We start from the raw sequence: 26,417 nt of genomic DNA on the forward strand, positions 1-26,417 counted from the left end.
GCCAAGGTGGTCCAAATGTGCTGGGATGGATCAGAAGACTTGGAAAGACCCTGGACTGCACTTCATGCACAACCAATAAACCATTTGGAGGAATGTCCTCTTAAGTACACTGCTTAAAGCAGCTTCTTCGTCATGGTTTCACTGTAAAACTCGATAATTGAAAAAAATGTATCTAAAAATTGATCACCTAATTAGTGTTTCCTAAGACAAGCATCACTATTACTGCAATTTGAACTAAAACTGTTAACTTCAGCTCATCCTGCACCGGCTGTGCTACAGACATGAATGAAGCCTCAAAATAACCGGCCGAGGTCATCCAGTCATAACTTTTATGTATAACAGGAGTGTGTGATGCACAAAGCAGCTAATTGTCCTCTATGTCATCCCCTTTAAAAAATTGTAGCACCTAAAGTATGTTGTTTCAGAGGGTTATCAGATTGTGTTTTTAAATTTTTATATATTTATCCAGATGTAGATGGGATTGACAAAATAAAAATGATTTAGGTTAAAAGTTATAACTTTATATCTATAAATTATATATATTTATATATGTGTATATATATATATATATATATATATATAAAGTAGATATTCTATTTTGCAAAAATTGAAATGGTCCTGCAGTGCAAATTCATCTTTAAAACTACTACGTTTAAAACAACATATTCGTTTACACTTGTACACAATTACGAGGCATATGGAAAATATGCTAATATTTGAAAAGGCTTACACGTAAGATTATATTGTGATATCTGGGTGTAGGGATTACATGGAAAAGCATGAAATGGGATTTATAAGGATCTGAGGCGGATAGCTGAGTCTGCGCCAGGGCTACAACAGCTGCACCCAGACACACAAGAGAGAACAGGAAGTGTGTTTTATTTGCTCAGCAGAGTGGACGGACATCCTTTAGTGTGGAAGATACAAGAAACGAACAATTATGTGCCACTCACCTCAGACAGAGAGAGAGAACGGGGAAAGAGAGAGGCTGCATCCTAAATCGCATACTTCTCTATATAGTAGGCGAAAACAGTATGTGACAAAAATAAGTCTCTGAGTTCACAGTACTCATAAAAGAGTAGACAAAATGTACCAGGATGACCTGAGGATTCTGAAGTGTGCATGTGATGGACACTTTACTATCCCATGAGGCCACGGGGGAAGATTTGTGAATGGCAGTGAAGTGATGTAACTGACCCTGGCAGGTCACATGATAATGACAAAATGGAATGTATATTTATGGATTACATTCATACCAAACACTATCATACTATATAAAACACACTTTTTAACGGGGTAAAGTAAATACTTATTCAAAATAAGTACCTACTCAAGAGAATATGCGATTTCAGATGCAGCCAGAGAGTGTGAGCCGTTCAAACAAATTCGTTCTTGCATTTAAAGTCACTATGAAATCAAAATAGAGATTGAGAAGCCGTTTCACGTGGATATACAGTACATCAAAAAGACTTTCGCAACCTGTATTTCAAGCCGATTTTAAAATCATGATAGTGTAAACCCAAATAAGTTGGCAAAACGTAAATAAAATGAGGTAATCAGTTGCAACAAAATTTTTACATTCTGAAAATTAAGTTTAAGCAGAGCTTGCATATTTTTATTTTGTACCCGTACATTTAACTTGAAATATTTGAGTAAGCTAATTCATTCAACTTAAAATTATCATGTAATCTCAACATAAATATTTTTTGAAGAGGAAACTTGGCAAGCTTTAACTAGCTAATTCATTAAATGCTAACTTGATAATTAACGTTTTGATAGCCTAACAATTGCTGAATGAGTATGACAATATAGAACATTTAACTTATCTGTTCTCAAACCAAGCTCATGCTCCACTCGTCGCCAGATTGAATTGTTTTAATTATTGATTGTTAATTTGTATATGCCATATATGATTGTGATTGTGATGTCTGTGGGAGTATACTGCAAACTACTTTCCCTAAGGGATAAATAAAACTGACTGACTGATGGAAACCCCCCCCCCCCCTTCAATTTAACTGAAATCCCAGCCCGCAGTTTTAGTTAAATTTAAGTTGTCTACATTAAAAGAAACAAGTAAATAAAACTCAAAACAATTAAACAATTCAGATTACTTAAAATGTATCAGATCTGTGAATTCAAAAGAAAAAGAAAGTTCTAAAAACTCATAACGGTTCATTTGATTGAACTAATTTGATTAATTTAAGTTTGCCCTACTCAAACCCATTAATAATTTTGAGTGTTAGGGTTTACGGAATGGTAAAGAATGCAAGGTCTCGAGATGCATTTTTAAAACTTGAACTTCTTGATATGCCGTCTCAAATACACGGCACTAATGAGCGAGATCTTAAAAAGTAAGGAAAATGAGCCTAACGCATGATTACATACTGTTTTAAAAAAAATGCAGCAGGATTTAGTGTGAATTACGCACACAGTACAAGCTGTTGTTTACATTAACTTTACATACTGTGCGCAAACGGTCCAATCAATTCCCTGATGGACAAAATCCAGTGCCGCCTTACATTTTTGTCTTGTTCAAGAAGCTGTTTCATAAGATATACATCACAAAGAATAGGAAGGAAAACTATCACTACTACTTTTATGCCGATTTTGAGAATATTCTACTACCCATATGCCAAATATGCTAAATCTCTAATTTAGTATGGTTATTGTTGAGTTGCAAACTCAATAGACGTGCATAGATGTTACCTAATAAATGAAGTGTAAGTAAAACAGATTTTTGTCCGAGGCCTTGTCCCTGAACAGCTGGATGATTGTTAATGAGAGAGCAGGAAAGAGGAGGGAAACACTCACACAAAGGCAGACCCTCTTTACACGGAAAAGAGGAAGAGGTGGCAAGACCACCTCTGAACGTGGTTGTGGTAGCAGTGAATTCCCTCTCCACCCAATCCTCCCTCCCTCTACGTGGGTCAATCTGGCGGAATTACTGAGCAGTTTGATGATGAGAGCTGGCACTAACAACCAAATCCTCAGCACTCTGGTGGGTTGGGGCACATAGCCGAGGTGAGTTGGGGGGGGGGGGTTGCACAAAGGAGGGGTGTGAGTGAGGCGCCCTGTCAGAGTGCAAAGAATGGCGGGACTTTGAAGTGGGGGCCGCCGTCCCATTCACAGAGTCTGCTGCGGAGCAGAGGTCAGGGGCTCCAGGGTGGGCTACGTGTCCCCCGTGAGTACACCAAAGAACGGGAGTTAAAGAGATGTTTTGAAATTGGGAAGAGGGGGAGAGTCTGTGGAAGAGGAACAGGGGAGAGAGGAGGGAAAAAAAGCAGTCGTCTAAATTCCGTAACATTGTGTACCTTGAAGCTCCATACATAGCCTCTGTGTTTCTGAATGTGCAGTCCCACTGTCCTGCCCTAGAATGACCTGTGACACTTCAGCGCTGGCTTGTATGTGTATGTGTGCCTTAAGGAATGAATTATGGTTCCTAATAAAATGTGCAAAGGTAAATTTTACCCGTCTCTATCAGCCAATCCGTCTCTACAGCACGACTACACCATCCAGCTAGAGTCATCATCAATCACCCCATCAAGGTCGGTCAGAAACCTTGGAGTAACGTTTGATGACCAGCTGACCTTCACAGATCACATTTCAAAGACAGCTCGATCATGCAGGTTTGCACTGCACAACATCAGGAAGATCAGGCCTTTCCTAACTGAGCATGCAACACAACTTCTCGTCCAGGCCCTGGTCATTTCTAGGCTTGACTACTGTAATGCTCTTCTGGCTGGACTTCCAGCATGTGCAACAAAACCCCTACAGTTGATCCAGAATGCTGCAGCTCGCCTTGTCTTCAACGAGCCCAAGAGGGCACACGTCACTCCACTGTTCATCTCTCTGCACTGGCTACCTCTCGCTGCTCGCATCAAGTTCAAGGCATTGACGCTTGCTTACAGATCTGTCACAGGCTCAGCTCCCTCCTACTTTCACTCACTCCTACAAGCCTACATCCCTACCAGACGCCTACGATCGGAAAACGAGCGACGCCTCGTGGTTCCATCACAGAGAGCCACAAAATCACTCTCCAGAACATTCTCATTCACAGTTCCATGCTGGTGGAACGCACTCCCCTCCCTCATCCGGAAAGCAGAATCCCTGACAACATTCAAAAGACAGCTGAAAACCCATCTCTTCCGTGAGCACTTAACCTCATAAAAAAAAAAAAAAAAAAAAAAAAAAAAAAATTCCTTTCCCTTTGAAACATCACTTATCAGGCTTATGCTACTCTGAATAATGTCTGAACTTCGTATTTTGAGCACTCCTTGCGTTGTTGTTGTTTTTGCCTCTTTTAGATGACTCGCTTATTTAGTCCTAATTTGTAAGTCGCTTTGGATAAAAGCGTCTGCTAAATGACTAAATGTAAATGTAAATGTACCCATAAAGAATAGTTCTTCAGACAAATGATTTAAAACACATCAGTTGAAGACTTGTGGGAACCTTACTGCACACTTAAAGTCAGCATGGAATGAAAGTTGTGTGACGTATATTGGCTTTTCGAACAAGAAAAATGTAGGGCGTGCCATGATTTTGTCCATTTGGAATTGATTGAAAGCAACTGGATTTCATTCATATTCAAAAAAAGGTGAATTTCGCCAATTTAAGTAAAGTTGCGGTCACATTTACCATAGCTCATTTCAATAGGAATTTGCAAGTTCGAGAGTTTCGAGTAAGGGCTGAAAAGTCCCTCACGCAGATTTTGCTCACGTTCAAGTTGACCAAGCGAATTTGCCTGACCAAAGCTGCTCAGTTTGAAAGTGCTTCGGTACACTATTGACAATGAACCCTTTTTTGCCTGCAAAATTTCACTGTAACTGCAACTTAAAAAGGTGCTTTCACATTAATGAAAAAGGTCTAATTGTCAATAATGTCTTCTAAGCAGGCTCACATAAATCTCTTTCAAATCAAAAGCAGCAAAATCAGCCCAAAGATCTTAAATCCGATGCAATATCTGAAAATGACTGGATTTCGTCAACGACTTTTCTACGAGTAAAGGTAAACGTGACCGCATCATAGAGATCGGTAGCACTGTGAGCAGAGCTCAACTTCATGCAAATGAGAGCGAAATAATGCACCGACTACCAATGGGAGTACAGAGATTCACATACCGTGAGGAAACGCCTAAAGTCAAATGGATTCTGAGTGTTTCAGTTTATTTGGTTAATATTAGCCTTTGAATCACAGTCAGTGTGAAAGGGGCTTCGAAGAACTGAAAGTACCTTGAATGCTATGTAAATAAAACCAAATGAATAAATGCAAAGGATATGTGGTTGTGTGAAAACAAGTTTGGCTATAGATGACATTTGTCGATAAAGCATGCAGTGTTAATACTGACTTCACACACAACAATGATCACAGGCACCTTTTTTTATTGTGCTGAATAAAGAGGTGGATATGTATAAAGAGGACTTTTTTCTAATACGTTTCTTTTTTTGTCCTTTTTTTTTTTTTTTTAAACAAGCAAGCAATTTTAAGTGAAATCACAAACAGCAATACTAAGTGAAACAGCCATAATTGTTAGAAAACAAGTTATATCAAGTGAAGAAAGCTGAGAGTAAACACCTAGTGATACTTTTCCATCTCCACAGCTGCAGAAATGACAAAACATTGCATAATGTAAGACGTTTTAAAAACAAGTCAAATTGTCCAGTCTTACCTAACTTGTAGAGGCAGAGAGGTACAGTCTTATAAAAAAAAATCCCCCCCAAAACACACACAAATAAACTATGAATATATATTTTATTTATATATAAATTTAAAACTTTACGCCGTTCTCTCTGGACTCAGGCACCTGAATTTAAGCAGATAGTAAGTTTGAAAAATGAGGTAACAGGAGGCCCTCTTGGAGGTAGAAAAGTGTATTCGATTGTACTAGAACATGTTGTCATAAAAAATACAACTTCATCTTCATTAAGACACCCAGAGCTGAAAGCACATGAACAGTGGCTCCTGTGGATACACATTCAAACCAACATAGGAAGCATATGAACACAATGCCAAGTTTCAGGGCTGAAAGCGGTGCACCTTACGACAGATCGCTCTGCTATAACAGTGCCGTTCTACGCCAATCTACTGAAAACGACCTCAAAACAGCGTTTAAAAGCAACCGCTGCTGAGGTCGGGCCGAGGCTAGCCGCCCTTCCACTTAAGCGAGCGACTGTTACATCTGTTGAACTCGTAGGAGAGTAAAGAAGCGGTCCGATTCCAAAACTGACACTTTTAAAAGAACTGTAACCATTTAGGTAGTAGCATTACAGTGTTTGAGCAACGTTTAATGTTGGTTTGTGGCAAAAGCCAAGCTGCCGCATATAAAGACGGTCATTACATGCCATTGTAAGTTCAAGGGGCATGCCAACAGTTCCATTAGCTTCCTCTGAGGCTCTACCTCAGGCCCAGTTGAGATTACCATGTTAACATTTCTTAAGGTTTTCATGGTGACAGGCTGAAAAGGTGTATTCTTTCACTACATAAGCATTACATATACATCTGTTTGAACCATACAAGAAAAGAAAATCACATTTGCGTAAAGTACACAAAAAAAAAAAACGCTAATCAAGTATATCTCAATATCTACTAATTTTTCAAAAACATAATCATATATGCAATATACAAAACCCGAACATATTTTTTCAAACCTGAAAGAGCGTTTCAAGTTTCTTTTGTTGTTTTTTTGTTTGTTTTTCATGTGATGTGTGTGTGTGTGTGTGTGTGTGTGTGTGTGTAGTTGCTTTCTTTTAGCACCTTCTCCCAGCTGAACTAAGATGAAACAAAAATCAAATTTAAAACGTTTGTAAAACAGGATTTTGTGCAGTCCTAAAGCCTTTTTCAGTACACATCATTTGAATCCGTGCTGAAAGAAACCAGGCAAAAAAAAAAAAAAAAAAAAAAAAAAAAACTTTCCGTTTTCAAGACTGGAGGTAGGTATTTGTCAGCTGATTATTATTTATCCATTTTTGTCCTTTTTTTTTTTGAGGTACATATCTGAATAGTACATAGAAATTCAGAGCAATAGTGGAGAGGGGGAAAAATAGAGAAAGAAAAGAGAAATTAATTCGCAACAATATCATTTAGTGTCATACAAGCACTTGATCCTTAGAAACCATTGAGTAAATCAGTACAAAATATATATTCAAGTTAAAAATTTAAAACAGACATCCCAGCTGCAGAGACAGAGTGTCTAGTTACAAATGTCAGATATATGCTAATGTGAAAAAAGAAAATTAACTAGAACAAACACAGTAATTTTTTTCCCTTAGCTGCATGATTAGTTCTACATTTGACTACAGACCTCAGAATTCAGTTATTACCTGCCCGACTCTCACAAAAAACATTTTGCAGAGCGCTCGCCTGCCCTTACGACAAGGGTCGCTTTCAACATTGGCACTCGCTGCCATCCCCTGCTTTGTAATGAGAACTCTACAGCAGCGCGCGTCTTTTTGAGCTGGTTTGCTGGTTGAAGAAATCAGAGGTAGTTTTGAAACGGTGAGGAGATATTGCATTGGTGACAGCGCTGGCGTACTTTAGGATCCGCCGAATACCGTTCGACGCCCGTCGCCGCGGTTCAGGTATTTTTGTGTGTAATGAGGTATAGTGTGGTTTTGTTCCTGTGGTTTGGGTGTTTCTTGAGGTTTAAGTCTTGAGACTGAGTTGATACATTTCCCTTTCACTGAATTTGTCAGAAAATTATGTTCTTAAAGCTATGCCATACAAGAAAATAAAAACTCAATTATGTACACGTATGTTAATTATGCAAAGCCGAAGTCACGAAGGTATGTACAGTAGAACTACTGTTCTGTAGTAATGCTAAAAACAGTCTCACACTGAGACATTTAATGTTTGCAGTAATCAGTTTGAAGAAAAAAAAATAAAAATAAAAATAAAATCACCACCAAGGACACGAGGGACATGGATTTGATACTAAAGGGATAATTCACCCCAAAATAAACTTTCTGTCATTATTCACTCGTTCTAAACCCATAACGCATTACAAGTAACACGAGTTACGTAATAAGATTTCTTGTTAAGTAACTGGTAAAGTAATGCATTACTTTTAAATTTACAATAAAATATTTGAGTTACTTTTTCAAATAAGCAACACAAAAAAATGAAAGGAACTTTACATTTGCCAAAAATAGAACTTATTTTATTTATTTATTTTGTTATTAAACCAACAAACAAGCCCAGCCGAGGTGAGAAAAAGTAACGCAAAAGTAACGTAACTCATTACTTTCCATAAAAAGTAACTGTAACTTTTTAACGCAATACTGTAATGCATTACTTTTAAAAGTTACTTTCCCCAACACTACCCATATGACTTTCTTTTTTCTGTAAGCAGATGTTTTTAGAGAATATTCAAGCTGCTTTTTTCCATACAATGAATGGTGGCAGCTAAGTTACAAAAAAGCACAATAAAAGTGGTCCGTATGACTCATGCACTATATTTCAAATCTTTGGGTGAAAAATAAATTGTAATTCAAGTTCTGTCATAACAACTCTGAGAGAGATTGGCATGGTAATGGATATGGCAATGTTACTGTATTTGGTCTTGGTGGAATAGATCTGCTACACTGCTGCGGCTGCAGTGCAAGTACAAAGACTTGCTACTGCCAATACATTCACAGACATTGCTGCTGCACATGTAACATACATGAAATAAGCAGATCTATACAGGTGGAGCAGGGGAAGGTGGAGGGTTTCTGCAATGCCAAGTATTTGAATGTAAAGCAGCAAGCTCATTGGCTGCTGATGCCACAGAGACCAATCAGCTGCGCTATGTAGATAACGATGTGATCGCAAACACATTGAGTTAAGGACCAATCAGCCTGCGCCATTTAGAGTTTCATGACAGAACTTTGTATTTGTTATGCACTGAAACACTTTCTTGACAGCCACCATTCACTTTTTTAGTGTATAGAAAAGACCAGTTTGGACATTCTTTGTATAATCTCCTTTTGTGTTCCACGAAAGAAACAAAATTTGGAAAAAACGATAGGATAGGGTCAGTAGATAATCACAGAATATTATTTTTTAGGTATCCATTTGCAAAATGTTCAATTTCAGTAACTAATTGGTTAAAGGTTCTGGTTGCAGTTTTAAGGCAAATGCTTTTAAAGCTCACTTTCATTTTGGTCAAAACCTCAAAATGAAGTGGACAGAGAAGGGAGAACGGTCTATTTTAACTGTCTTTGGTGGTACGGTACTGTAAAAAGGGGGTTCTTGTGCGAATGGGTGTGTCCATTCAAAGCTCCACCCAGATATAGGAAGCACTACATGCTGAATGACAAAACCAGACAGTTTCACCTCCAATGTAGCCTGGAAAATCAGTCAACAATAGTGTGTGTGGCGCAAAGAACAGCTGTAGCACATATTGTGTGTTTAACCCCTGCACCTTTGTGCTTACAACAGTTTGTGGGAAGTGGAAACAGCAAGGCGGCTCCAATTGTCATCTGCAAGATGTTTGTTTGCATTCGCGTCTTTTTTCGGGTTGCGCTCTGAGGTGTTGTGTGTGTTTATCACAAAACGAAGCCAAACCAAAATAAACGAATGAGGAAAAACGAAAATAAACAAATGAAAACGATCAAACCAAAGTGTGAAGTCAATAATAAGTGGTCAAGGCAGTCTTTTCCCTTGGAGAGAGCTGACAGCTGGATGAGGTAGAGGTAAAATCCTGTGGTTGCTTAGTCCTCTTCTGGCTCCGCCTCCTCCTCCTCCTCTTCTTCTTCCTACAAAACACAACAGTGGTTGCTCATCAGTCACCACAAAAAGACTGCGGTTAAAATGTTCTTTTTCATGAGCTTAGACAGTGAACGTCCCACAGCTGCTGCCAGGATGACCACCATTGAAAGGCGTTGAATGGGGGCAGGGGAGACGATTGGCTTTGGGCACTTTTCAGAATGAAATGGATTTCATTTTCCACATGGCTTCATTTTATTTGGAAAGGCTAACTGACACAATTTATAACCCTCTTCTTTTCCCAAGCCGCTGTGTTGCTCCCATTCAGGGGAAAGGCCGTGGCAAAAGCCTGTCTGCATTATAAGAGCCAAACTCCATTCATTATTGCGGCAGACACTTCAGCTGTGAAGGACCAGCTAAGCGCTACCATGTGTGACATGGGCGAGTGAAAGAATGGAGAAAAAAAAAAACGAGAAAAAAACAAAAAAACTTCTTTAATCATATTCGGACACCCCCAGCTACCAATCGTGCTTCCAACTGAAGTGCCACACAGACCAGAAAATACCAGCTTAGTTCCAAACTCTTATTTGCTTGAATGGAACATCATTCTTTTAGCAGTTTGCTCTATTTTAGCAATGCAACTGTGATACATTTTTCAGAATTCTAAAATTCTTTTTGCATTGATTTGTTCTGAACATTCCTTTTTTTTTTTATCTAAACGATAAAATGACATTCTCATGCATTGCTTGCTCTTTCATTCCGAGAGCAATGACAGGCACAGATGCAGCACTCGAAAAACTCTAAAACCTCAATGGAATTCCTGAAAAAGTAGGATTACCACACGCTTGGTTTAATCATCACCAACAAGGAGAAAAGATGGTTCAGCGATAGTAATTAAAGACCCCCGTTTTGGGTTTATGGCGGATCATTGGTTCCCTTTGAAGTTTAGGGAAACTGAACACACCGTATTAACAAAAACAATACTATTAGTAGTATTATTAGAGATGTGAAAAACAACATAACATAGATTATTCAGTAGGTTGCATGAAACAATGTGTTGATTAATTAAAGGGATAGTTCACTTTGAAATAAAATTTTGGTATGTTTTAGCTTACCTCAAGGGCATCCAAGATGTAGGTGTCTTTGTTTCCGCAGTAGTTTCAATTTTGATATTTTTAGGTCAAACCGTTCTTGTCTGTCAGTCATTTCATGCAGGTCTATGGTCACTGTCTCAAAGAGCATGCACAAAGTCCAAATTAAAACAATTCCCCCATCGTCCAAATTAAACAATTCCCCATCGTAAGTACACATTGACGGCCTAAGACACGAAACGAGCGGTTTGTGTGAGAAAACGAACAGTATTTATATCGTTGTTATCTCTTGAACACAGCCGCGTCCAAGTGATCTGAGGGCACGGGCGGGTATAGATATATACACTAGAGGTCGCCTTTGGTAAGCTAAAACATACCAAAATTGAATTTCAAAGTGAACTATCCCTTTAAGTATGTGTTGACATGAGACATTTTTAAAAGTGACAAAGCTTAAAGCGTCTTAAAAACGCAATGCTCATGGTGTGAGATGCTTAAAAAACAGTGGCCAAAAACGTTTGTTCTCAGGAAGGATTTCACTGCATTTATTTAAAAAAGTGCGGGTAGTTTTGCCTTCCATTTCAGAGATACCATCTCGGATTACCTATAGATACCAGTGCAGTGTGTGTGAGCACGTATATGTTGGACCCTCCAGTGTGGCGCAAAGCCATCAGGGTCTGTGCGTTCCCACATAGCATCAAATCAGGCCTCAGTTATGCATTCACACTGTAAACTGGTCCGCACCAGCGAACAAGAGGAGGTGAGCAGATTCCTGGTAAATGTGTGGAAGATTGTGTGGGGGAGTGAGAAATTGGCGGTTGTGTTTTTTTTTTTGGGGGGGGGGGGGTCTTTCTACTCTAATCAAGACAACGTATAGCAGACATCATTAAATCGAGTGATGGCATTTTGTCATCATTAGTGACATGAGAAAGTTAAATATAAGAATCTTTAAAGCATTTTCACACCGAGTCTAAATTTTCATGAAAATGCACTCAAAATGTTCACAATATAATTTTTTTTTTAAACAATGATTAGCAGTTTTGCTAATTAGATTAGGTTTGATTGTTGTTTATGAATATTTTATACAGAGATGTCAATTAATTAAAAATGTAACTGAATTAATTACATGGTGTGCTGATTAAACGAATAATTACATATATCAGTATAGAAAGTGTAGATAAAAAAATCAACGGTTAGTTTTATTTTCATATTTTAAGGCATGATTCATTTAGTCGCATTAGCAGCCAGCATATAGGCAGCAGACTGCTGTCTTTCTTTTCTTCCTGAGCACATTAAAGCAGCGCTGTGCACAGACAGAGACTTTAGAGTCGACTCCATTGTTAATTCGCTGAAGGAATTTTGACAAGAGAAGAAAAAAGGGGCAACTCTTCAAAACTAATCCTGTCTGCCAGATTGCATATCCATCTGTGAGCGGATGAAACCAAAGAAGACTGGGATTCCACACATAGTGCTATAGGATTTACATTAGCCTTAACCATGCAGGTCTCTCATCAAACCAGAATTATGTCCCCCTTTCGCTCACTTGGGTTTTTTCGAGGACTTTGTAAACCCAAACAGCCAATACCCTTCCTCAGACAATCATTCTCAATATATTTTTGCAAGCTGCCATCCCCTTCTAGCCAATTGGACTTTCATATATATATATATATATATATATATATATATATATATATATATATATATATATATATATATATATATATATGAATATATATATTTATGTATATGTGCATGTCAACCTGCTGTATTAATTATACATGGAGCAAAATTTTATTTGACATACCTGAGCGGGCTTTTCCTGAACCACTTGCTGTGGCTGAAAGACAAAAAGAGAAACAATGACTTTATGAATGCAATAAATAACTGCCACGGTGAGAATACATTTCATTTGGATTTTGAATAATGCATTAGGAACATAAACATACTCATAGTTCCTATTAATGTTTCAAGATCACTGAAACCATGAGAAGAGAAAGTATTTTTCTTAAAGAATTTAAGCCTTTAAAAATACTTTTAAATGTATTTTTGCATTTTTAAATTTATACAATCAGATCACGACAAAACACTTATCCCTAAACAGTATTAAGAATGATATAGGACACATGTGCACATACAGGGATGTCCGCAGCAGTGCCTCCACAGTGCCAAGATTGCAGTATACAATGCCCAGATTGTGCCCTACTCGCATTACATCATAAACGCTAAGTGCTGCCACCCCACAGGAAGTGCTTCTAAGACCGGAGCTTGACAGCTGAGGAGTCCTCCGCTGTTCTGAGAGCCAGGCAAAAATAAAACCCTGAGAGTCCAGTATTTGGAACCAAAGCCAACCACTGCCGATTACACACACACACACACACACACACACACACACCATTTGGGATTGTTGGGAGCAGCTGGTGTGTTTTGTGCCAGCTCTCCCTAGAATGCTATCAGGCTGTAACACAGTAAATGTCAATACCGGATGGAAGCAGGCAAAGAATGCAGCTGGCGATAAAGGGAAATCGGGAAAAGGATGCACACATTCCAAATGGGATGGACAGAACACAAATATACTTTGCAGACCGCAATAGATATGGAGGAGGAGGAGAATTCCAACACCTTCCTGATTGCATCTATTTACAAACACATGAAATACAAGATGCCATCTGCACTTTACGACTAACAGATGACACTGGATGTCAAAACTGCACTGTGTTACATCACTAATGATACTGTACATGCACAAAAGTACCAAATTTATACCGTTGTACCAAAAACTCAAGCATATGAAACCAGAGCCCCATTGAAAGAACCTTTTCTTGTTGGCACTGAACTTGTTACCCTGCACACAGGCACCCAGAAACCCAGAATCTTGTGCTTCTACCTCTCAGCACAAAAAGAGAAACCACAGACTTGTCTTTCACAAGACTGAGCTCTCTCTTTGAAGTCATTAGTAGCTGACACACCAAATCACTTCTGCAAACTCTGGTGAGATGAGGCCTAGAGGAGATCTGAATGACTGTGGGACTCTCTGGTGCTGTGTATAACATGCACTAAAAGAGTAAGTATGTTCCTAAAAAGCTGAAGACCCAACAGCCATCTTCAGAGAGCCGTCCACAGAGCGGATTTTTCTCTACAGATCAATACAAACAGTCAGTGTCAGAAAAACTGCTCTCCATAACCTAATCTGCGTGTCCAATACTGGGTATGTTCTAATTGTGCCACAGTAAAAAAGAATACATTTTACTTAAATTGCAATTGAATATTTACTTTAAATATAATTGGATTTTATATAATTGGATTTAATGTGGTAACATAAAAGGAAGGTACCACAAAAATAAACATAAAATCATTCTTTTATATATCTAGTTAGGACCAAATAAGGGGAGGGTATGACTCCATCGGATATAGGCTATCAGGTGACATGGAAAAAGCTCTTAGACACTATTTGTGTCCCAGTGGTAAATTTGGGGTAATCGTTTAGAGATACATTTAGCCATCAGGTCCTGCATATCCAAATGTCTTAATTAGATATGTGGACAAAAACTCTCATAAATCAACTAATTATTCACTGTTTATGTATAAGGTGACATGTTTCTTTTCTGTTCTCTGCTCTGTGCCTTTTATTGTTAATGGGATCTGGATTTAATGTAGGAAGTCATGCTCAGTGACCAAAGGGAAACTAACTGATGTGAAAAGCTCAGTTTCTTGTGAGAACAGTCTTTTGTTGTGAAAATGTGATTAATGACCTCAGGACCTACATTAAAAATATGAATTGCTGACCTCATGACCTACATTAAAAATATGAAATTAATTATATAATTTAACACAATATTTTTATATTTTAAAATATTATTTTAATATATTTGTTGTATATATTAGTATTTATGTACTGGGCTTGGCAACCGACGTCACTGCGCAGTGCATTCTGGGACGTAAACAAGAGGTCGGCGCCATATTGTGAGGCCAAATCGGGTGAGACTTAAAACAACCACTTGCTACACGAAAACAATGTTGAAAAGTCGATTAAAAGAATGAAATGTTCTATACAGAGACAAACTTCTACCTGACGCAAGAAAACGGTACCTGGAAAAGATGGCATTGATCAGAAATCTGGACCGTATGAGGTGCCTGCAATAGAATGTACTTGAGACCCAGACGATTTACCAAATATTTATTTGTATATTTTTTAAATATAAATTTTTATATCAGCCGAAATCCTATCCATTCTTTACTTTTTGAGAGTCGCCCATTTAATTTTAGAAGACTTAATTGCTCTTATTTGTGAACTATAAAAATATCCGTCAAAGCCTTGTCTGTGGTTCTAAACAATCATTTAATTCACATGAATAAACATCATTTAACAACAAAGAGTTTTTACATATACGTTTCAAATTAGATCCCATGTGCAAATATGAAGGCTGTTAAAATGGAGGAATGCCGAACCATTTGCAGTGACATTTTAACAGCTTTGCTTTTCAGTAGGTGAACTTCCAATGTAAAGGCTTGTGTTTATAAGTGAACAGAAACTGCACTCTGCAGAGGTTGTTAAGGTCATTAAATTTTTATGCCAACATGAGAACAGAGCAACTGCTCAAATATTATTTTAAGTTGTAAGTCACATTCAGCGTGCATCACAAAAATGTGAGGCTACATTGCAGTTGGCGTGATCGACTGTGACCAGAAGTGTCCTACAGCATTTAAAGCCAAAGATGTAACCGCATACCAAATGCAAAAACCCATTCCAGTTGTCCACTCAATGTCTTTGGTGGTCACAGCTTTGATTAACACCATTTATATGAATATACAGGTTGATCTGAACACTCCACATTGCTTCTATCTTACTTTTAAAGAAATGCACCTCTATGAGAATCTAAACACAACCTGAAGGAATCTCAAGCCTTTTCTCACTGAAGTGACAGATTAATGAGTAATACACCAGTTATAGTGAGTTTCCAAGCTCTTAACACTGCAGTGCCAACTGGCCTCGGAGTTCATTGCTTGCCACAACCCGCCACATTGGAAACAAGTTCTACTGTGAATTATTTTCCAGCCTGCAGTGTTACGCATGCCTTGAAACTAGGAAAACGGAGACACCCACTGCGCTCAGGAATGATAACACTGATGAACAGTATCTCCAAAATAAAAAACAATGGCAAAATGGTAGAAGAGAATGTGGCATCCTTTTTTCTGTTGGGAAGTGAATAACAGAGTTGTTCACACAAAAATCCCCATAATATTTTTGATTTGTTTTAAAAAAGGTTTGGAACGGCGAGAAAATTCATGATTCAGTTTTGATTTTTGGCTGAACTATACCTTCAATGTTTCTTTAAATAGGTAGTACTACATCTTACTTCAAGTACAATTCATCCCTTTTCAAGTAATTCTTTCTTTTTTTTTATTATTAAGGAGTTAAAATAATAAGATAAGCAACATCTTCGACATCCAATTAAATCCTGTCTGGACCGGCGGCCTCTTTTAAAGTTGTGCTAACCTTGACGGCACAATCAGTCAGTGTGCTCTCCAAAAATGATGAAGCGGGTCTGAGATTTTTCCAAGAGAAGGATGTGTGGGTGTACCGTTATGGACCAGAAAACCCACAATTCCTTAACTTAGCATCTAAATCTCGAGGCTTAGGAAGAAAATGGCACGGCAAACTCTCTTCTTGTTAAGATTATTGTCATAAAATACTCCAGCAAATACTCGGATTTCAAATAATCTTCCAGTACATATTCTGCATCAAAAGGTGATTCATATTGTTGTAGAAATGTTTTCTTGCTGCCATGGTCTCTGATCCTGCTTTGAATGGAGGGAGGATCTTTAAAAATTATTGATCACTGGAAAGTATGCTTGGTAGACATGGTTTAGGAGATGCTTCATTCTTCAAGAATGCAAAGAGGTCTTTGGGCCAGTTACACAAAGACATTATGTAATGGTTGCAAGTCAGCCTCTGGCACAGGTACCTGGGGACAAAAAGCTGAGAGCGTGCAGCTGCACGTCTCGGCAGCTCCAGAACAGAACGTGCCGGAGCAGAGCAAAGCCAAGCTAGTGGAAGACTCCTGCTCTTAGGACCTGGCATGTCTTACCAAAACCATTCTCTGCGCCAAGAGTCATTTACTAAAAGCTTTACACTGTGGGGAATCCCTCTCTGCTCTTACAAGAAATGCACTGGAGATGTTTATGTCTCTCTCTCTCTCTCATTTATTGCCCCTGTGATATTTGAATCTTTGTCCTAAAAACAAAAAAATGCAGGACATCTATATCTGAAATCTCTTTCGATTTTATGTCTTAGCATGAGGTAGAATTTTACATTGGAAAACCTTACATTATTATACAGTTTTGACTTTAAGCTTCTTTAATAAAACAATTAGTTGAATAAACAATAAAATGAATCTGCAAAAAACAGGAATTTGATTTAAAATTGATGCTGCACTCCTTCCTACACACCAACTCTCTCTATATTTATGCAAACTTTATCCCACAGGACTACTTTTGAGGAGTATAAGCTCTCTAAAAACATCTACACCAGGTGGAAGTATGTACAGTAAAATAAGCACAATTTTAACCTATTTTGTCTCTTTTTACAATTACTAATGTTTAGACAAAGGGAATCAGTCCTCAGAAAACTCAGAATTGGAGTTTTGGGCTAATTTGTACAAATTTGATACTCTCAGTTCCACCTAACCAGAGATGATATACAGTAGTTAACTAAAATCGTTAACTAAATCACGGCCGAAGGAGTATACTTTGTTTGAAAGGCTTGCGCGCTCAACTGTGCGCGAGACGAAGCGGAACACGGAAAATGAGGTATACCCAGGCCTTAATAGCATATAAATAATCCAACAATTTGAAAACTGCTTGATTTTTTTTTCATACAAAATATAATTTCATGTTTTTTTGCTCTTTTGCAAATTACCATACTTGGTGTTGGCATTTTCAGCTTCCAAAATGTCAGTGCATCCCTAGTGTAGTGCTCTCAGCTTTATATAATACATGTTCATGTGTTTAAATAAGCAGAAATTTGTTCCTATTTTGTTCCTATAGAAAAGGTCTGCAGGTTCCATCAGAGCCTATATGAATGTCCAAATGCGTGCTGTTACAGAGGCACTTTAACATGGTACAGCCCATGAGACCCTTTCCTGCCCATAAGCCATATTCATTTTACCTGACTGCCTGGTAAAATAAAGAGGGAAAGTTTAGAAAAATGGAATGCAGCTCACATTTGCTTAAAACTTATACGGCTAACATATGTTTTGCGTTTGTGGAGAAAAAAAAAAAGCCCTTACTTGAACATAGTCTCCTTAGGGCTGCTGACAAGAATTCCACAAAGACAGGAAACATAAAAAAAACACTCTGCTTGATTTGATGAGGCAAACTTATCCAAGGACTCCCTCACTAGAGGCGGACCCCACAGACGAGCCACCCAGTAACTGCACCCCCTCCGCTCCTATGAATAAAGGCCACATGTTCTGTTAAACTGGAGGTGGAAGTGGGGAAAACAAGCCAGACATCTCCAGGGTACAGGGCCACAGCACTGGCTTTGTGATCTCCCTTGGAATGCCTTCACCGGTTCGGCCGAATCTGAAGGGATTCTGGGTCCGAAAGCACCCCACCTCTCACACATCTCTTCTCGGACTCCAAATCAAGCACCCTCCCCAACCAAACAGCGCTGTGAATGCCACCTATCAGAGCCGGGCTAAACCCTGCGATTAGGGGGAATTTGCCGAAGGGCCCTTTGTAGAAGAGAAAAATGTCTGCCAGAGCAAGGAATGTGGAAAATTCCTGGCAGGACAAGCAGCCTTTTGTTAGGAAGGCTTTTTTTTTTTTTTTTTTTTGGAGGGGGGGTGTTCTGGAGGGAAAGAAAAGCGCAGACAAATTGGATCTGGTCCGTTTGGGAGCCTCTGCTGTTTGAAGTGAAATCAGTTCCCAGAGTTTCTCAAAGGAGAGAAGAAGAGAAGGGAGAGGGGTGGCGGGGGTCAGCACAGAAACTCAGGTTTTTTAATTCAGTTTCACAAAACTTTCCAGGTTTGAGGTTTTTTTTTTTTTTTTTTCTGTTCTTGAGGCTCTGTGCTCTTTATTGGGAACTGAGTCAATACCTCAGTTGGTCCAATCCAATGCTTTAAATACTTAAAATATGGGTTTATTGATCTCAGTCTCTTTGCCAAAGTCTGTTTCTATTCTACTAAATATTTCAACTCAATCAATAGTAAAAAAATAAATAAATAAAAAATTGGTCAACAAACTTGCATTAAACACAATGTATACATGTTTGTAGTATGTCTGTCAACTGAATAAATTATAACAATGATAATGATAAAATAATAATAAATGTGATATGATATAAACATGATTTAAATATTAATTATATTTCATTAATACTAATATTATAAATCATATTTTTTATTATTAGTCAATACTTCATAATTTCAAAATAATATATATTACATAAAATATTTACATGCACTATATACACACACACACACACAGACACAAATATATTATGTATATAATAGCCCAGACATTGTTTCTGTTACTTTCTGTTTATATTCTGAAGAGTGACTGCAGAGGTAGGGTTTATGAATTAAAGTGACAGTAACATGTTTTCATGGAAATGTCCTGCAAATGCCTGGACGTCAGTGAAAGAAAGTATGTGCGCAACACCCTGTGTGAACCGCGTCCCTAGTACACAGCCATATCATGATAAAGGCCTTGTGTCGCAGAGGTGTCACCATCAATAATGTATGTCACATACCTTACCCTGTTCATACAAACACAAAGGTTTCCTGTCTGCCTCACCCTCTCCCTCTCGCAGTTTTCCTTTATTCGTTCACATTACAGCACCACCCCAGCATTCATGCTGCCATTATGGATGGATTAATTAAGTGATAGCTGTTGACTACAAATGTTGACCAAAAAATATTATTTATTTTTTACAACTACAAAAAAACATTTTTTTAAGTGATAGCTGTTGACTACAAATGTTGACCAAAAAATATTATTTATTTTTTACAACTACAAAAAAACATTTTTTTCCCTCTGTTTGTAAGTAAAGCTTTTGTTGGAATACCATTCACACTGTAGCTTATATTAGCCAATCAGAAACCTTGAAGGTAATTCTTTAGAAACCTCAACCAATGGCATGTTTTCAGAATACCCGCGTGGGTTCTGGTCCATTAGAAAAAATGTGTGTGTTTTACAGTATGTTTCACAAACTTGTTCTGAATAATGGCTCCACATTTCTATATATAGAAACCAATTTCAGTCAGATAAGAAAGAAGAAAATAGTTTAGGTAAAACATAATTAAAAAGTCAAAATTAATTCCAACAAACCAAATCATATTTATGAGATGAAAAGTCAAAATGATAAGATAAAAAGTAAAAAGTATGAGGTAGAAAGTTATAATTATGACATAAGTCAAAATGATAATATAAAAAGTAATTTGTAAGTCGAAAAGTCGACATTATGACAAGTCACAATAAGATTAAAAAAAAATAATATATATATATTATATATATATATTTAAATTCAACATCTCATAACAAGGACTTAGTATGTCTTAATTATGATTTACAAGTTTTTCTTATGTCGCAGAAATGGGCTTCCATAAAAATACTGATTATCGGCAGGAGAAATTTGATATAGTGTCATGATGTTAAAGCTAGTTTCCAGGTAATTGAGACTTTATTTCTCACAAATTGTGACACTGTTTCTCATAAGTGAGACTTTATATTTTACCAATGTGACTATTTCTTAGCTTAATGTTATTTCACAATTACACTGTTAATTTTTTTAGATGGAAACAAGTTTCCATATGAGGTAAAATATGGCAAAACAATTTTTCCCCACAAGCTACAACGTATTAATCTACAAATTATAAAACAGAAAACATGTAATCTCACTAATATGGGGAAACCCATAGAGACTCATATGAGGTATACCATGTTATTATAATTGTGTTTTTCCCCAGTGCTTTCACTTACACATTTCTATCTCTCTCCCATTTCGATCTTTTGCCTCTCACATTCTCATCTCGGGAGCACCTATCGAGGCAGCTGTTATGGTCGCTAGCTCAGAGCAAAATGATTAAAGCGCTTCCAGAAGCTGGAACAGGAAAGGGAGGGGGGGGCAGCGAGAGATGAGGGAAAGAGGTCACAGGGGTCACTGGTGGAAATCCGTTGAGGTGGTCCCAGCAAACTCCTGCTGTGTGAGTAGAGCCCCAAACTGAACACACGCCTCTATTGGCAGGAATTCAGCTTCTCGGGCCCCAGATAGTGAGGAAGAGCGAGATAGAAAAAGACACGTGAGGAGGGGAAAGGCTTCGGGGAATGCAGGGAATGAAGTAGAGATGTCCACTCTCTCTCTCTCACGCTGTATCTAACTCGCACAGCCGTCCAAGTGAGGGACAGGAGCGGCTCCAAGCCACAATGTAAACTAAGCTTTTGCAAGTGCATACTTCAAGACCCCAACTCCTGCCCAGGGTTTCAATAATTGCTAATAAAATGTTTGCAGCTCATTACAAAAATCCACTCACCATCCAACTACGACTAATTGGGAGAGTCTTGCCAAGCGAAATCAAAACTATGAAAAGTAACTTTTCCGAACATGCTGCATGTACAAACAAGAAGTTTGTTTTAACTCATGCACAAGACCTTATTATTTATGCTGGCAAACCATTAAATTGACAGAAAGGCGTTTTAACTTTACAAGTCAACATGACGGGACATTCACAACCCTGTTTAGTTCTGTTATGTCACATATTTCTGAGTGAAACAAAGCAACCAACGAGTTAATAATGTATGGCAAAACTGGAATTGATTGGATCATGAATAGTGGACATTACATATCAAAATGAATGAGAGCTTGTTGTCGACTGTGAAGGCGATAAAAATTGTCTCTCAATGTCAGAAGACTTTACCTTTTAGAGTACAACAGCGGCAGTACTGTTAAAGGGACAATTTTGTACCCCTTAAGCCCTGAGGGCATTTTTAGAGTTTTTTTTTCTGAGTGACACAGACAAAACTAAACATATATAACTATAGCAAGGAGAGTCAAAAGATAGATATCATTTAATAGAACACTTATAAATTACATTACATTATAAAAAATATAAATTACATTACATTTGGACATTCTCCTGCTGAGAAACCGCTGATAAAAGACAAAAAATATATATAATTTTTATTATGATTTTGCATCTCTATCTTGTTTGTCATGCAATAACTCGGGAAGGAAATACGGTAGGCGGGAAATTCTTTTTTGGTGAAGTTCCCCTAAATGTAAGCTGAATCTGGATCAAATTTGTGGTGATAGCATAAAGTAATCAAAAGTTACAGCATTTGGAACAAAGTGTGTTCTGAGTGACACACACAAAACTAAAGACTCATAACTCCAAAACAATAGCAAGGAGAGTCAAAAGGTAGGTATCGTTTGATAGAACACTTTTTAATTTTTTTTTAGAAAATATAGATAGCCTTTTTGTTCAGTCCTTGACGTCCCCTAATGGGCATTTTTAAAAAATTTCCAAAATTTTCATGAGCTGTATGATTGAACAATGAACAACAACTGAACAATGACACATTGCAGTACACAGTACAAAAAAGTATTTTATAGATTATGAAAAAAATAAATTCTATTTATCAGCAAATAACTCCGCACTACTTAGGAGCTTTTCAAATTGGCTACATTCACTGTAAAGTTCAGACTCTCAGCTTTCAAATGACACCTATTTTGTGTTAATCAAGACATTAAAAAATATATATATATGATAGTGAATATTTTCACAGCTAGGTGGCGCTAGGTGGCTAGGTGGTGTGGTACACAACGGTTTAGAGCGACTACTTGGCAGTCGTTCAGAGTTGATCGAAGTGGTTAGATGCTTTAAAAAGCTGAGATTCTAAGCTTTGAGATGATACATATTTTGTGTTATTCCACGTTTGAAAACAAGCACGGACGGTTCCGGGAACATTGGAAAACACATTGCATCCCGGAAAGATGAGAGACTTGTTTTTTTAGCCAAGTATGCATTACTTCATGAGGAATATCTCGTGATCAACGCAACGCAACGCAATTATGTTGTGCTCTTTGTAATCGTGAGAATCTGCTGTCAATAAAGATGTTCGATTTTCCACAATTCATGCATGTTTCATGGAGATATGAGCTAAAATAGACATCACATCAATACATCACATCAATGCATCTATATACTTTATTGGATATGCGCCTGTGCAGTTTCATGTGTTAGAGGTCCATGAGGAATATCTTTAGATCTGAGTGATCCATTTTTCATAATTTATGCATGCTTCATTGAGTTATGAGTGAAAACGCAACATCAGTGCTCCATCTACATACAAGGCTCTGTGTGCGCCTGTCGTGTGTTACAACTCCATTAGGAATATATTTAGATCCGAGTGATGGATTATGGTGAGTTAGGGCTCTTTTTAATCGTGAGAGTCTGCTGTAAATAGCAATGTTCCATTTTTCATGATCGATGTAAGTGCCATGAAGATACGAGTGAAAAGGCCAAGTCAAAGCTACCTTGCTTGGCTATGTGCGTCTGTGGGATTTTTTTGTGTTAGAACTCCATGAGGAATATCTTTAGTTCTGAGTGATGGATTATGTTGAGTTTGGACTCGTTTTAATCGTAAGCATCTGCTGTATATAACGACATGTCATTTTGCACAACCGGAGCATGTTTCATGACGTTACGAGCGGAAATGTGTCTTAAATTCAGCATCCATATAGATGATTTACATATGGGTCTTGAGGGGTACTCGTTAGGAGTTGATCAAAGTGGTTAGATGCATTAAAATGATACCTATTTTGTGTTGTTCCGTTCAATGGGGGTTACAAAACGTGCATAATTTCACCACAAAAATGATTTTGTGAATAAATCTTGAATTGTCCATATATATCACAAAGACTACTTAAATAGTTCCATTTACTAGGTGTAGAATTGCATTATAACATTTCACAACTCGTTTCTGCTTTTGTCCTTTAGTTATTTATTAATCAGGCCAACAGGAAGTCCTGCTATAGGGAGCATTCTGCAGATCCCCTGCACCAGGCGTAATGTTATCTGCTAGATTTGCTTCAGCAGCCAAAAGACTGATTTATTGCCCCCCTCTTCCTTTTCCGGGTGCTCCTCCTGCACAGGTGCGGAGATGGACCGGGTCCGCTGTGCCAAGCGGACAAGCCGCACTGTGTTGGGGAGGTGGGGGCATGTTGGAACGGACTATCTCTGTCCTCAAACAGCTAACATTATTCAGTTGTGCACTGCAGTTCCCTTTCATACTGCCAACTGGCCCGTGTCCAGCGGGTTTACTCGTTCGGTTCCTCTGCAAGCGAGACCACTGCGAAGAAGGGAGAAGTTCTTGTCTCTTTTTGCGCTCTCTCTAGGCCTGCACGGCCCTCCATGTGTGAGTTCTCACTTAGCCAACAGCCCTGCCTGTTCGTTACCACAGCAATAAGTGGGAATGCCGGCAAAGACAATAGATTTACTTCCCATGGCGTCTTCAAACCGTGAGGGATGTCACATGCATTCAAAAGATCTGGCCGAGAGGTTGACGCTATGATGTCCACCTCATCTTACGCCAAGAATTCCTTTGATATGAGGTTGACGACAGCGCCTTGATTCATACTCGCTCTTCCCTTCCCAGGTGGTTCTTTCCACCAATGTTTGTTGGATCACAACGGCCTCACAAACATCTGAGCAGGTCGCTCTGCAGCTTGTAGCTACTGCCAAATCAGAGGGAGGAAAAAAACGAATTGGGACGTCATAAACCTAACGGTCGGACTTTGACTCCCACCTCTAGGAAGAGACGAGGAAATGAGTGAATGAATAAGGCACAAATGAGCGGAGGACAGGAGACGGTGGAGAGGAAGTTCTCTCTCATCTCACACAAGGATCTGCTGCTTTTGGCTGAAGGACAGACAGTGTTGTCAGGTGGTGAGGAGTGGAATCAGAGCCGAGGGAAATGGGAGGGAGAGTCTGGCAAGGATGAGGGGAGGCGATCGGCGTTTCGAGGGGGAACAAGGGCTGCGATTGGGAGTCATCCAACAGTCTCGATCTGGTGGGGAGGCTCGGAAAACCCTCAGTCGCTGCCAAAGTGTGAAAAGATATTTTCTCTCTTTTTTCCCCCCTTCTTCCCTTTCTTAATGTGTCCATGTGTGAGGTGGGAGGAGGGTATTGTGATGGGAATTTGGTGTCAAACATCAAAACCTTTTTATAGCCTTCGTGAGCCTCCCGGGCAAAATATTGTACTTGGCCCCCTGGGCGTTTCTAGGCAGGAGACTCGGCAGTCAGCTGAGGTCCTGTCCTGCTCTGAGTCAGTGGCTTGGCTTGGTCTTTCAGCCTGTTTTTATTCCTTGCATTTCCTATTCCACACTAGATGGGACTGAAATAGTAAGATGCTGTCAGCTTTGTTTAAACTTGTAAACAAATCCAAATGTTTGAAGAACGCCACTTTGTAAGTCCATGTTGAGTCATACGGGTGTCTAAGTGGGCTACTATGTTTGTCAACATGGAATTAAAACTGACCCTATTTACTTTCTTAATACATGTTCTTGATGCATGATTCATCAAGGCACATTATTCAAAAAAAATATTAAAATAGCCTATTTCATCAGAATTTTATAACTTGCTCTGACGTCTCTTTCCGTTTGATTCATCCAGAGTAATGTTAATGTAATATTATGTTAAGCAAAGGCCAAATATAATAGGGTACTGTCATTGTTGATGTAATGATTGAATGACAGTCCATGCAATAACTGCTATGATATTAAGAATCAAACAAATGTGGGCTGGTTTTTTACTCTTAGAAAAAGTTTTGTACCTTTAAGTACCTTTAGGAATACAACAGGGACATCTTTGTTCCCCCAATTACCCGAAAGGGTTCATAATAGCACCTTAAGTGTACATATTAATACTCTCTAAGGTACTAATGTGCACCTTTTATGGGTGGATTAATACTGTTATTTAAGTGTTATTTAGTTTCCTGAACACTGCATAATTATTGTAGCTTTATAAAACATATACTATTACATTAAATTATGAATATTATTTTATGTTTGTTTATTTCACAGCTGGCACAGCTAAGGGTTCTATAATTCAATGCAACAAATTGTCCTCCCTAATAGTGATAAGAATAAAACTATCTATAAAATTTGGACAAATCACAAATATGTATACAATGATTTTGTATATTTTTTTATTTTATCTTATACGTAGATAGATGGATTGGATAGATAGACAGGTAGATAGAAAAGTGTTCATTCGGTGAATACGTGTCTATTGTTTTTAAAAGTTTATCTGTGTTTTTTGTTGTTGCATTAAACTTTTTACATACTTGACATTTTACTCATACTTCGGATTACTTGATTCTTCACCTCATTCAAAAAAGGTATTAAACTTTTATTTCAAAACAAATACATAAAATAAAACGCTGAAAAAATCAATAATATGATTTAGCTGTAATGTACAGATTTTTGATTACAATTACATTTTATTACAATTTCAATATTCGTGTCGTAGATGCAGTTTAGCAACTGATGAGCTGAACATGGCAGGCTGCTGAGAACATATAAATATTCTTGTTATCAAGATAAACAACTCAAGGTCTTAGAACAACTTTTATTCTTATCACTCTGGG

The 26,417-nt window shown here is 38.1% G+C and overlaps 1 protein-coding gene across 1 annotated transcript in view; it reads right to left on the reverse strand.

Moving 5' to 3' along the window:
• Positions 1–6,979: 6,979 nt before the first annotated feature.
• Positions 6,980–26,417, reverse strand: part of hmga2 (high mobility group AT-hook 2) — a 31,289-nt gene continuing 11,851 nt past the window's right edge. The window contains exons 4-5 of the mRNA XM_081364263.1: positions 12,574–12,606; positions 6,980–9,731 (exon numbers count right to left, since the gene is read on the reverse strand). Of these exons, the coding sequence (XP_081220389.1) occupies positions 9,687–9,731; positions 12,574–12,606 (78 nt within the window). The 3' untranslated portion in view covers positions 6,980–9,686. The remainder of the gene's footprint in view (positions 9,732–12,573; positions 12,607–26,417) is intronic.

The sequence above is a fragment of the Scardinius erythrophthalmus genome (genome assembly GCF_964197995.2).
Source record: "Scardinius erythrophthalmus genome assembly, chromosome: 4".
NCBI classification, from domain to species: Eukaryota; Metazoa; Chordata; class Actinopteri; order Cypriniformes; family Leuciscidae; genus Scardinius; species Scardinius erythrophthalmus.